The sequence below is a fragment of the Trachurus japonicus genome, chromosome 15 (genome assembly GCF_045865225.1).
Source record: "Trachurus japonicus isolate A0001 chromosome 15, Traja_1.0".
NCBI lineage: Eukaryota > Metazoa > Chordata > Actinopteri > Carangiformes > Carangidae > Trachurus > Trachurus japonicus.
In genome coordinates, this window is record NC_140921.1 from 3646271 (window position 1) to 3659549 (window position 13279).

General features: G+C 46.9%; 1 protein-coding gene across 1 annotated transcript; it reads right to left on the minus strand.

Annotated features, from left to right (window-relative positions):
- Window positions 1-781: 781 nt before the first annotated feature.
- LOC146973065 (uncharacterized) lies at window positions 782-10100 on the minus strand. The gene is made up of 4 exons (XM_085799322.1): window positions 9515-10100; window positions 9382-9481; window positions 4457-4865; window positions 782-1553 (listed from the first exon to the last, which is right to left on the minus strand). Exons 1-4 carry the CDS (start codon window positions 10077-10079, stop codon window positions 831-833), a joined length of 1797 nt encoding a protein of 598 aa, XP_085655448.1. The 5' UTR covers window positions 10080-10100; the 3' UTR covers window positions 782-830.
- Window positions 10101-13279: the final 3179 nt, after the last annotated feature.

A 13279-nucleotide genomic window follows, 5' to 3' on the forward strand; every position in this document is an offset into this window, starting at 1 on the left:
GATTTTATTCATCTCCGATAATCGCAAATCTTTTGTCGTTAATAAACTTCCATAAAAAACTGTCTGATCCGTCAGATCTTTGATTTTTCAACAACAGAAATCAAAACGTGAACTGAATCTACAGTTTTTTTTCCACTGTTGTTGTAGTTGTTGTAGCTGTTGTTGTAGTTGTAAACCGTCTTCTGTAGACACTCAGTTTCCCATGATGCTCTGCTGCTTTGATGATGCTTATGCTTGGCTGTCCTGGGGGGGGCTGATGGGAAATTATGTGTAGAAGACAGGTGTGTAGACAGGTGGCTGATGGGAAATGGAGTGCAGAAGAGAGTGACAACAGACGATAATGGAGGAGTGGGTGGGCGGGGCTACAGGGGAGAGGGGGCGGGGCTACGGGAAAAGGGGCAGGGCTAGTGGGTGGTTGGGGAAAGGGGCGGGGTTACACTTTAAATCTAATCCCATCCTGAAGAAGAAGAGCGAGTAGCTATCGATCGGTCTGTGATGCGATGTGATGTCACGCCCATACGACCATATATGGATGTCCTTGCTGCTATCTACACCAAAGAGGAGAATCAATCAATCAATCAATCAACCCGGTCCAGTTTCCCGCCAGAAAACCGCGAGCCAGCGAGCAAGTTGGCGAGCCAGCGAGCTCAGAATCCGTCGCTCTGCTGGTCCGGGAGGAGAGAGAAAGAACTGGTCCAGAACTTTTTCCAAAATCAGAACTTTTTCCGGACAAAACCGGTCCAAGAGAGAAGACAGAGAGAGGAGAGAGGAGAGGAGCGTTTTGGGGGTTTTTGGGAGGAAGAAGAGGAGATGATGATGGCGAAGTCACGTCACTCCGAGTCGGACTCGAGCGGCGCGGTCTCGTCCAGGATCGTCGTCGTCGTCGGTCTCTTCCGGCGCTTGGCGGCGGCGGCGGCGGCGCGCGCCCGCTGCTCCTCCTCCATGTGCGCCTTCTTGTGGCGGGAGAAGCTGGACGAGTGCATGAAGGTCTTGTTGCACGCCGCGCACGTGTACGTCTTCGTCTTAGCGGCGGCGGCCGAGGCGGCGGCGGCGGCGTGGACGAGCCCCGATTTATTGGCGTGAAGCTGCTGTTGCTGCTGCTTCTGATGATGCTGCTGCTGCTGATGCATCTTCCCCCTCCCAACATGGCCGCCGCCGCCGTCCGCCGCCGCTCGGTGAATCTGCTGATGCCGCGCTAAGCTAGAGGCGTGGCTAAACCGCTTCCCGCACTGGTTGCAGCCGTGGCGACCGGTCCCTCCTCGTACGCCTCCTCCGATTCCTCCGACGCCCTCGTCTCCTCCTCCTACGCCCGCCAACAAAGCCTCTTCCTCCTCGGCGGCTGCGGCGTTAGCGGAGCCCCGTTTGGCGGCGGCGCGGCCCCCTCCTCCTCCTCCCCCTCCTCCTCGGCGGCGGCGGTTCTTCTTGCACAGCGTGTAGAAGTTGGGTTTGTCGCGGGAGCAGAGCTTGAGGCGGATCTTGAGGTCGGACGAGGTCTCGCCGAGGTTCTCCTTCCCCGGCGTGTAGTTGTCCAGCAGCTCCTTCACGTGCGTCACCTGTAGCAGGGTGTATACAGGAAACTTGAAGTTAATTTTAAAACCTTTTTAAGACTTTTTCAAGACCTGCCTGCAAGCTCTGAAGTGGTCAAAAAGGTGAGTCACCAAATCCCTGTAGGGGGGTCTGGGGGCATTCCCCCCCAGAAAAAAATTGTGATTTTAACTAGGGCTGTCAGAGTTAACGCGTTAATCGCGATGCGATTAATTAAAAAAATTAACGCGATTAAATTTTTTAATCGCTGTTAATCGCGGCCCATTTTGTCCTCTGTCTGCTGGACTGGAGGACTGGAGTGTGGGACCTCCAGTCCAGTAGGTGGCGGTAAGCCACCTTCAAGTTGGTTGCTACACAAATATACACAGTCTAACATATATCCACAGCTCCATCCATTGATTTTTTGACGGCTTCTGTTGTCAACAAATGCACATGGCCAGGCAGAGGTGTAGCAAAGTAAAGGGCAATTTCCACTGGATGCAATTCCTTTCAATTCTGTGTGAGTTTCATGCATCATGTGTTATGATTAGGTACTAGGCCTGCTAGGTCTGGTCTAAAAGTTGTTTGTCTAGAGATTATAACACTTTGGAGTGTTGAAAGTCCAAAGCGCCATATATAATATTTTTAATAGAGATTAATCGCGAGTTAACTATGGAAAAAATGCGATTAATCGCGATTAGAAAAATTAATCGTTTGACAGCCCTAATTTTAACACATAAATGAAGCATTCTGGTGAACTCTGGTGTTCATTCTGGTCGACTCTGTTTCAGATAAAAAAAACATTGAGTAGGCCTACTGACTGAAGTTCCTATCATTGTAAGGCAACAAGGCAAGAATGGCTGGAGTGTATGAAACTTAAACTGACCTCAGAACTGGTCTAGTGGGGAGCAAAAACAAATCTCAATCTTAATCTAGGGGTCTGGACCAGCCAGTCAAGGGCTCGTTTCCTCTGCTGTTTGTCCGTGCAGCGGTGCACCGCGGACATGCACGGAAAAAAAAACAACGAAACCGAATGCGCGCCGCCACGTCCGCTTGGACCGCGGCGGCGGACCAACAGACCAACAGGTCCGCTCATGCCGACGTCAACAGCGGCAGGAGACCCAACGCTACTACGGTACGTACCGGTATCTGCCTCCAGCGAGTGACAGTCACGTCACCGGGCTCATACGTGCAGGCAGGCCAGGGTTGCCAGATAGTGCCAAAAATATCCCCCACACTCTTACTTTTTTCCTTCACTGATTAGTGGGAGAAATTACAGACCAGGAGCTGACCCCCACCCTCCCCTCCTGTGCTCGCGCCGCCCCCCACCGCCCCGTTGAGAACCACTAGGTTAATACTAGTGTTGCACCGATACCATTTTTTGGCCCCCGATACCGATTCCGATTCCCGGCTGTGCAGTATCTGCCGATACCGATACCGTTCCGATACCACACAGTTTGGAAAAAAAAATATATAAGAGCTTTTTTTCTTCTAATACTATAATCCAGTGGAACTTTTTTATTGCCTACCTGGTAAAAATATTTAAGTAACACGTTATTTAACCTTTAAATAATGTTGAGGGTCCAATGTAACGCATTTTTACATTTAGGAACAGTAAACACACCCCAAACATTTTTCCTCTGACTTGACCAACACAATAGATTTGATACATGAAATGGTCTTTCCTGCCACTACACTAATGATTACTGTATATACATAAATAACAGTAGCATAAACTGATTGGTTGAACGCAGCCTGATGTAAACATTAATAAACTCAGTAACCAATCACACAGGCAGCTCCATGCTGTCCATGTGTGATGTTCAGGGACAGGTCTGAAGACAGAGCTCTGAGGTTGAAGTCCTATCATAATGAGATGAGATGAGAGACACCTGTGACAGTGACAGGTCTACTCTGTAGCTTCGTCTTGACCACATGTCAGCTGATCAGCTGCAGCAAAGGAAACTCCGCTGCTCTCAGCTGCACCGCAACGAGCGCTTTTTAAAATTTTTTTTAATTAAGCTCCGGTAGCGACCGCGCCGACATAACGTAGCGGGATCTCTATTTACATGTGTGCGCACCGCACACGGAGAGAGGAGGTGAAAAGAGACAACACTGTTACCTGCTGTATAGGCTACTGGCCACAGACCAGTGTGTAACGAGTGAAAGCAGCCTGAACGCAGCTCAAATCGACCGGTGTCTGAGCACGGCGAACAAGCTTTGATAAACACACCGGACCCGCGTCGGTTTGGCAGCTCAGTGACGGCGGCTTTTTGACTCGTTACACACTGGTCTGTGTGTTAGCGAGTGTACAGGCTGAGGCCAATATACAGCAGGTAACAGTGTTGTTGTCTCTTCTCACCTCCTCTCTCCCCTGTGTGTGCTCAGTGTGCTGCTCAGTGCGGTGCGCACACATTTAAATAGAGATCCCGCTACTTTATGTCGCTTTGCTTGTTTACATTTCACAAAAAACTCCTTGAAAAGGATTAACTGCAATTAATTGAATTGTTTACATCCTTACATGGCTTGGCATGCACTGAACACGTGTGATCACACAGCAGTGAGTGTCGGGCGAGAGAAGACACAAGGCGCAGCGTTCATATCAGTAAATGGCATCGGTGCGTCATTTGTTTTACTCGTCGATACCGATGCCAGCATTTTAGTGCCGTATCGGGCCCCCTACCGATACTAGTATCGGTATCGGTGCAACACTAGTTAATACAACGGTCCTGGCTAGTTTTATTGGTTGAGAGCAGCGTTAGTAAACCACAACAAAAACACGTGGAGCCTTTTTTTTCTCCCCTCATTTTTTCTCATTGACGGAAATCCGTCGTGGCGACGGAGAACTTTAACCCCTGGAATCGTTAAAGCAGACACGCACACGATTCCAAGAATTGATCCAAGTTGGTTTTCGATTCCCATCCCTAGTCACCTGATGCTTCGACAGCTGCGTCGACGTCCTGAAGCTCATGTCGCACTGCGGGCAGGCGTAGAACTTGTCACCGCCGTGACTCTGGATGATGGCGGCCGTCGCCACGTGCTGCGGATGCTGATGATGCTGCTGCTGCTGATGTTGATGTTGTTGGTGCTGATGCTGCTGCTGCTGCCGCTTGGTCTTCTTGTTCTTGGCGCCGGCCTTCAGCGAGTGTGAGTGCGAGGAGTGGCGCAGCGCGGCGGCGGCCATGTTGGCTCCCAGGCCGACGTCCTTGGGGATTCCTTTTCCTTTCTTGTGGATGAGGCGGTGGCGCGACAGGCTGGAGCTGTGGTTGAACTCCTTCCCGCAGATGTTGCAGGGGTGAATCCGCCGCTTCCCGTGCAGCCGCAGGTGGCTCCCCAGCATCCTGACGGGTAAACAAACAAACAAACAAACAAAAACAAACAAACATCAGATCAGTCGGACAAACAGTCAGCATTCGGTGACAGTTGCTATGGCAACAGCTGTCACAGTAGGAGACATTTCACAGGAGGCAGTCGATGATTTTTGGAGACAGAAAGATTAAATATCATCTCGAAGTCACCAAAACGACAGGCTAATTTCTGTTAGCCTGTCTATGGAGTTTTACATTATACGTTAGCATTAAGCTAGCGGGCTTTATGCTTAGTTGTGATACTGGCTAACATCTAAACATCTCTGACAATATGTTGCCTCAAATACGTTGTTGACTTAACTTAGAACAGATGTAGACATCCTTGTTAATTTTATCCACGTTTAGTTGGTGTTGTGGTCTACTGCATAACTTTATCCAGAGCAGACACTTCTCTCGGTTGAGATGTGGCTTGGGAAAGGGTTAAAAAAATCCCCCCCGTGGCCCATCCTCTCAGGATACCTAGTGTGGGAGTTGCATGTACCCCATGAACACCGTTTGACCATTTTAAACTTAAAATGTCAAGAAAAAACATATAAAAACTAATGAAAACTGACTAACTGCAATGCATTTCAATGGACGTGGAAGCAGAGAATGTCCGAGTGTATGGGCTAGCTATGCGCACTGTGATTGGCTCATCGCGTTTGGGGGCGTGGCTTAGCCATAGGTCAATTGAAGCTGTGTTTCTACCGGTTTCAATTAGATTCAGATTCTAATGAAGTTTTAAAGGTACATTGTGTAGGAATTCCTCCCATCTAGCGTTGCGGTTGTATATCAACAAGCAACTCAATCGTATTTTTCATGCTGCATTCACCTGAAATTGGGCGGACAGCAGACGGACGACAGCCGCTGCAGGTAACGGCATAAACAAGCCTCTGTGTAAACAAGTGGTCCGTCAGCACGAGGCAAAACAATACACATGACAATATGTTAGGAACCCCTTTGCATTGGTTGCAGGAATAAAAAACTAAAAAACATTTGGAGCCAAAATTCGCCAAAATTAAGTCAAAATCTATTTGACTGACTCTAGCACATTCCCTCTGGGCATGTAGTAAACCTCATTCTTCATATTGGAAGTGTATTCTTCAGTGTTTTTCTGAGGCTTTTGGTAACAAGCTACCAAGTTTCCTTTCTTCTGTCAATATCGCTGTAATCCAAGATGTGCTGTGAGCTTTTTTTTCTATGTATTTATCTTTCCCTCTCACTCTCTCCCTTCTTTATTTTATTTTTCTCTTGAAAATCTATAAACAAATTTCTAAAATTAAAAAAAACCTATATGACTGAACTGTGTATGAAAGGCTAGAGGGCTTTTAATTTGAAGGGCCAGGTACAGGAAGTCGTGACACTCACTCACTGTCAGCTTTTTTTTTTTTTAAAACACAGCAGGTTCCTGCTATATTGTGCTTGTTAGATAGTTAAATCTAAAATTTGGTATCATTTTGAGAAGAAAAGGCTTTTACAAGTTCATAAGATGTTACAATTATACTTGAAAATCATTAAAGAAATTCATCTCGTACCAGCTCTTAATAATAAGTGACAGAAAAAAGATGCATGGGCCAATAAATCTAAAATAAAGCAACAGAAATGGAAATTAATTGACTGTACTGTTGAGTCTTATAATAAAATAACTAATTATGTGAGTGGAAACACTGGTTCCCATCTAAATCACAGCAGGTGAGATGGATTCACATGTGGCAGGAAGTAAAAATGTGAGAAGACGAGTTTGTTTTATTAAAAAACCCATAAAAGGAAACGTTTCCTCCGACGCTGAACTGAGAAATAAAAAAGTCAAAGTTGGCAGGAAGCTTCAACCTGAATCTGAGGGAGTCAAAGGAAATACAAAAGCGCCCCCTACTGGTGCCACAGAAAACAGAAGAGCAGGTGTGAGACTGAAAGTAAAAGTTACAGAGGAAAAACAGAGTGATATTATCTATAGATTACTGTGTTATGGAGGCTTTAATTTTGAAATTCAACATCAGACGCACTGCTTTTATTCCGAAGGTGGTTGTATATTATCTAATATTATGGTTTTATTTTATTTGGATTTAGATATTTATGTGTTTTATTTCGTTATCTAAGTCGAGTCAGTTCTGTTTTATTCACAGCTCCGGTCTCTTTTTTGTCCTGCTGGTGTTGCCGTACCGAGCTGTAAATGTGTTGGCACTTGGTAAATTTTGACACTTAAAGGCCACCGTACCTCAGAAGGACCAATGACGTTTAAATGTCTGATATGTTTTGTTCTTTATCCCCCTGAATTTTACATTTTGTTAAAGTTCTTACGGCAGATTTTCACAATAAAAGTTCCATGTTAACAACAGCCAATCAGGAGCCGCTTAAATATGACATCATCTCCTTTTTGATTCTGTCGTATTTGAAATATTAAAACCTACAGATATTAACCCCTTCAGCTGCAGACGGTGAATCTGAATCTGATCAAACACTGATTAACTGATCAACTTATTGATCCGACATAAATGAAAGTCTAACTTTAAAGGGATAGTTCAACATTTTGCCAAATTCTCCTATCACCACTATCCCTATAGAGGGATTATCTGTTTACCAACAAGTCAGGATGCGTGCGCAACCTGACTGCAGAAAGAACCGGTTGTCATGGTTACCTCTATGGATCTAGTGTAGTCAAAGCGGTGTTAGCTAGCGATGTTGTCAGCCTACCACAACAGTTTATCACCTACTGATGTAGTGTGTGTTTTATACATAGACTGTAGGTTTTATAACGGCAGGAAAAAAAAAAAAAAAACGTCAGGATGGAGGATCGAGTTTGTACCGCGGCAACTCAGCCACGGGACAAGACACGGACACTCACAGCACGGCGTCGGTCATCGGTAAAAACAACACTGTGCGTCCCTAACGTTACCTACAGTTATTTAACACACAATCATGTTCAGGAAAACACTCACGATTACAAAACTACTGAGGTGCTGCCTGGTCAGAGACGAGGGAAGAGGACGGACCTGTCTAAAGTCTGGAACAACTGCATCCTGACCCGAACTGTAACGCTACGTGCATGGCTGAGTATGTACCGGTAATTTAAAACAATATAGCTTAACGTGAATTAATCTTGCTTTCCATTAATGTGACCTCGTCTTCAGTCACTGTCGTAGTAAACATTTCACAACTCATTCGCTGCAGTTATAACGTTACAGCTGTGCCTGTGAGCATTAAGCTTTATCACCATTCAAACCAACGTGTCTAACACGTTATATTGCTCGACATTAATCGCCAATGTACTATTTTCTCTCTCGTTTGCCTTGAAAGGGGTGCTAGTTGACGGTATTCTGTAAAATTTGCGCGTTTTGTTATTTTTATCAAAACAATTAGTGCAACTAACAGCACAAAAAGACATGATCGCGGCTCTCGCTGCTCTCTTTCTGCAGGCGACATGCGCAGTAGAACGTCAGTGACGTAGGCTGATAATCCCTCTATAGTCATAGCAGTAGGTTCATTACCTTTAATTATCATTGCATGTTGTTTTGAGATCGGCGGGGCAGAGACATGAGCTGCTCAGTGAACACAAATAGAGAGAAACTGCTGATTTCTCAGCATTAAACGCAATGTTTTGAGTAGGTTAAGGTCATATATTTATAATTCTGACTCCAAAATTTTCGGAAATTTTCCGAAATTAAGGCGAGCTTCTCTTCCGCTTAGGTTTTCTATTTGCTTCACGTGTTGTAACGTTACATAATTATACCTGATCATTTCATGTCCATCAACCAATCCACAGACAGTGATCCGCTGCACCATTAAAACACACACACACACGTCCTTTTACGCGTGAGTGAGTGAGTGCGCTGCTGACCTTCCGTTACATGTGCACATTGTAATCCTTATGTAACATTACGACACATGAAGCAAATACTGGGGACTACTTTCTCTTGTGAAATCCCTCCACCGAGCTAGACTTGTAGTTCGCGAGACCGGTCTCGGTCTCGAGAACTACTTTTTTGTGGTCTTGATCTTGTCTCGGTCTCGCAATGTCTCGGTCTGGCAGAGCGGTCTCGAAGGGATTTGTAGCCTACAATATCCAGGCTTTTTTGGGGGGGATATAACTATTTATACGCCCCCTTTAAAGGAATAGTAGCATTTTTTTTAAAGTGGGGTTGTATGATCTACAAATAGCCCCTAAGTACTTTAATTGCAGTAGAAGACTCTCTGCACTCCTCCCGTTAGCAACGCCAGCCCATAATAGCCCTGCCCAGAGATTTACAACATACAGTGTTGTGAACAGACCCAAAGAAACGGCCTATTTTCACGGCCTAAAAGAGGTTTTACCTGAAAAAAAAAAAAAACACAGTTCCATTGTTCACCATAATATAATTTTTTCCAGCCCTTCAAAGTGCAGGAAAAACACAGTTTTTATTTGGACCGAACCAACTGCTGATCGGCGGGCGCTAACCCTGGGCGGAGGGATACGCGAGTTGGTTAGGTCCAAATAAAAACTGTGTTTTTCCTGCACTTTTCCTCGGTTACCGACCTGCTGCCTTTGAAGCTCATCCCGCAGTGTGGGCAGGTGTAGCGCGCGTCCTGATGCGTCGGCTCCAGCGCCCGTTTGGTCGGCGCCGCCCCACCTCCTCCTCCTCCTCCTCCTCCTCCTCCTCCTCCTCCACTCTTCCCCGTGTGCGTCTGCTGGTGGCGGTAGAGACTGGAGGCGTGGCTGTAGCTCTTCCCGCAGTAGCTGCATCGGTACTGACGCTCGTCCGGCTCGAAGTCGGCCTGGTCCGAGTCGCCATCGCCGACACCGCCGACGCCGTCCAGCTGGCTGCTCCCGGCCGCCACCAGGACCTCGTGCTCCTCCTCCTCCTCCTCTTCCTCTTCTGTATCATCATCATCATCCTCCTCTTCCTCCTCCTCCTCCTCCTCCTCGTCAGAGTCCGTCTTTATCTCCACGCTCTGCTCCGTCACCACCTCGCACGGGTAAACCTCCTCGTACGGCGCGAAGAACGCCGCCGCCGCCTCGTCCGTCTCGATCTTCAGCTGGTCGCCCGCGGCGACGGCGACCAGGTCCGACGGGTCGTCCGAGTCCTTCTTCACGCACGAGATGGTGAACTTGGACCCGACCTCGGCCCATTTCACCACGTACTCGATGGGCTGCGTGTCCAGCTCCACCGTGATGAAGTCGGCGCCGAGCGCGTCCGACTCGGACACGGTCAGCTCCGCCTCCTCCACGTCCATCACTGCTGCTGCAGCGGAGAGAGAGAGAGGGGGAGGAGAGGAGAGGAGAGGAGAGGAGAGGAGAGGAGAGGAAGGAAGAAGGAAGAAGAACTTCAGAGGAGCAGCCACCACAGGCCTGAGGAGGAAGAGGAGGAGAGAGGAGAGGAAGGAGGAGGAAGATGAGGAAAGGAGGAGGAGAGGAGGAGGAGGAGAGAGGAGGAGGAGAGGAGGAGAAGGGAGGAAGAGGAGGAGGAGAGGAGGAGGAGAAGGGGGAAGAGAGGAGGAGGAGGAAGGGAGGAGAAGGGTAAGAGAGGAGAAAGAGGAAGAGAGAAAGAGAGGAGGAAGAGGAGAGGAAAAAGAGAGGAGGAGGAGAAGAGGAGGAGAGGAAGAGAAGGAGAGAGGTTGAAGAGGGGGAGGAGAGAGGAGGAAGAGAAGGAGGAGGAGAAGAGGAGAAGGAGGAGGAGGAAGGAAGAGGGAGAGGAGGAAGAGGAAGAGAAGAGGAGGAGGAGGAAGAAGAGAGGAGAGGAGGAAGAGAAGAGAGGAGGAAGAGAGAAAGAGGAGGAGGAGGAGAAGGAGGAGATAAAGAGATGAGGAGGAGGATGAGTAAGAGAGGAGATAGGATGAGGAGGGAAGAAGGAAGGAGGAGGAAGATAATAAGGAGGAGGAGGAGAAGAAGAGGAGAGAAGGAAGAGAGGAGGAGAGGGGGAGAGGAATAGAGGAGGAGGAAGAAGAGAAGAGGAGGAGGAGGTAGAGAGGAGGAGGAAGAGAAGAGAGGAGGAGAGAAAGAGAGGAGGAGGAGGAAGAGAGGAGAGGAGGAGGAAGATAAGGAGGAAGAGGAGCGGAAGAAAAGAGGAGAAGGAGGAGGGAGAGAGGAGGAAGAGAGGAGGAAGAGGAGAAGGAGAAAGAGAGGAAGAAGAGGAGAAAGAGGAGGAGGAGAAGGAAGAAGAGAGAAAGATAAGGAGGAGGAGAGGAAGAGAGGAGGAAGAAAGGAAGAAGAGGAGAAAAGAGGAGGGGGAGGGAGCAGGAGAGGAGAAGAGGAGGAAGAAGGGAGGAGGAGGAGGGAGAGGGAGAGGAGAGAAGAAAGTCATGTGTCATTATGGGATGTTGGTTTCCTGCTCTGAAACAAACTGATCAATCGCTGATCGACTCCTGATCAAAACCTTTGATTATGATGACATCATCGTGTGTAGGCTACTAGCTGAACACTTCACTCTGGTGATGCGAGCGCCGCGGTTGCCACGCCGACTGATAGTTGATTACTAATCCTAATAATGAACCAATTACAATAAAATCAATCAATCAATCAATCAATCAATCAATCAATATGTCTAAAGAATCAATACGTGTGACATCATCATCGCCACCAAAGATGGAGGACGGAGGGATATCATCATTATCATCCTGGTTACTGTGGCAACCCGGCGGCGATGGCGATCTGTCATTAGACATCATCAGAGAACACGTCACACGTCACACACCGCGGCTCCCCATATAAGGTCACGGCTCTCTGACGTCACGGCTCATCATTATAAACACAGACAGATGACCACCACAGTACAGAGGAGAGAATTAATGAAACGTTCAGGCTGCTACACAATAAAATAATAATAATAGATATGCAATATGAGACTGGAGCGAAGCAGCAGAGAGGGTTGAGCAGGAAACAGATGATATCAATCAAATATATAAATAAATAAATATATAAATAAATCTCCTTTTCTTTACCGAACCACGTTCACAAACCCGTCGTTTTTCCTTTCCTACCGGACCGACATATACAGTATATACGTGACACAGACACACAGGCGGTTGGTTAGTCGGTCGGTTGGTTGCAGCCTTTTTACAACACACTTTCCGCCATTTTCACCACCTTTGATGCATCCAATCAAATTGCATAATCTGCATTTGCAATCGACGTGCAAAAAAATCAACATAAATGAAAAGATTTCTCCGGTAATCCCGCGATTATTTCCCGCGGACGGACGGAGGGGCGGCTGCCTGCCTGCCTGCCTGCCTGCCTGCCTGCCGGTGGCGCTGGCTGGCTGGCTGGCATCCATTATTAATTCAAAGATGACATTTTTCCTTTCACGTCTGGTGCGTTTAGGTGTTTTACGTAAACGCCGAATTTATCACGCGATTGTTTTGTGCAGAAACGTGTTTTAAACCATTTAATTGGTCTTTAAATGTCTGATTTGTGCAGGTAAATGTGTAAAAAGTGTGTTTTCCGAGCGGAGTTCCGGGGCTCGGCCGCAGCTCGGTGTCAGTGATGAGGAAGCAGCAAGAGGAGGAGGAGGATTTTCTTCTGCTTCTTCTCCTCAACCTTCAACTGTCACAGTAAAAGAGCCCAAACCGCGGGAGAAACGGGCACTAACGCGGGGTTTTTATTTTTTTGGCGGGTAATCGCTTCGAGGTTTCGGTTTACTCACCGATCTTTAACGGCGGCACAGCGGAGAAAACAGTTTAAAAAAAAAAAAAAAAATTTGTACCGGTGGAGACGGTCACAATAAACAGGAAGCAGGGGACGTGGACACAAAGCATTGTGGGAAAGGATTAAATGGTTGCACAGAGCGGAAGTAGGGCCGGTGCCTTTCAGAGTAAAAGCATCGTTTTAAAATAAAATGTAAAAAAAGAAAAGTATATTAAATAAATCTATTAAAAGACAAAAGACACAACTGTATAAGTAAAACGCAATATAATCTGATAAAAATATATTATTCGAATTATAAATCAAAGAGACCCAGAGGAGTTTGCTTTTGGTTATAAAAGAGTCTCATATTACAGTAATGTGGATGAATCTACGTTGCCCACACTTGTTAAAGGGATAGTTCAACATTTTGGCAAATTGGCCCATTGCCATAATCCCTATAGTCATAGCAGTAGGTTTGTTACCTTTAATTGTCGGTGCAAGCTGTTTTTAGAACGGCGGAGCAGAGCTGCTCAGAGCTACGCTACGGAGGTTCATGGGATTTCTTGGTTTCCCTCATCAAACTCATCAAATACACAATCCAACAACTCCACAACGCTCTGGTGGACAAGTTGTGACCTGCACATTCACCACGCTATGATACCAGACAGAGTTGTTTTAGAGGGAAATACAGAGACTGCTTGATAAAAAACTGTCCCTGAAGGCAACGCACATCAGCGGTTTTGCATGAATTTCCCTCTAAAACAACTCTGTCTGGTAACGTTGTGTTATTATCTCATAGCGTGGTGAATGTGCA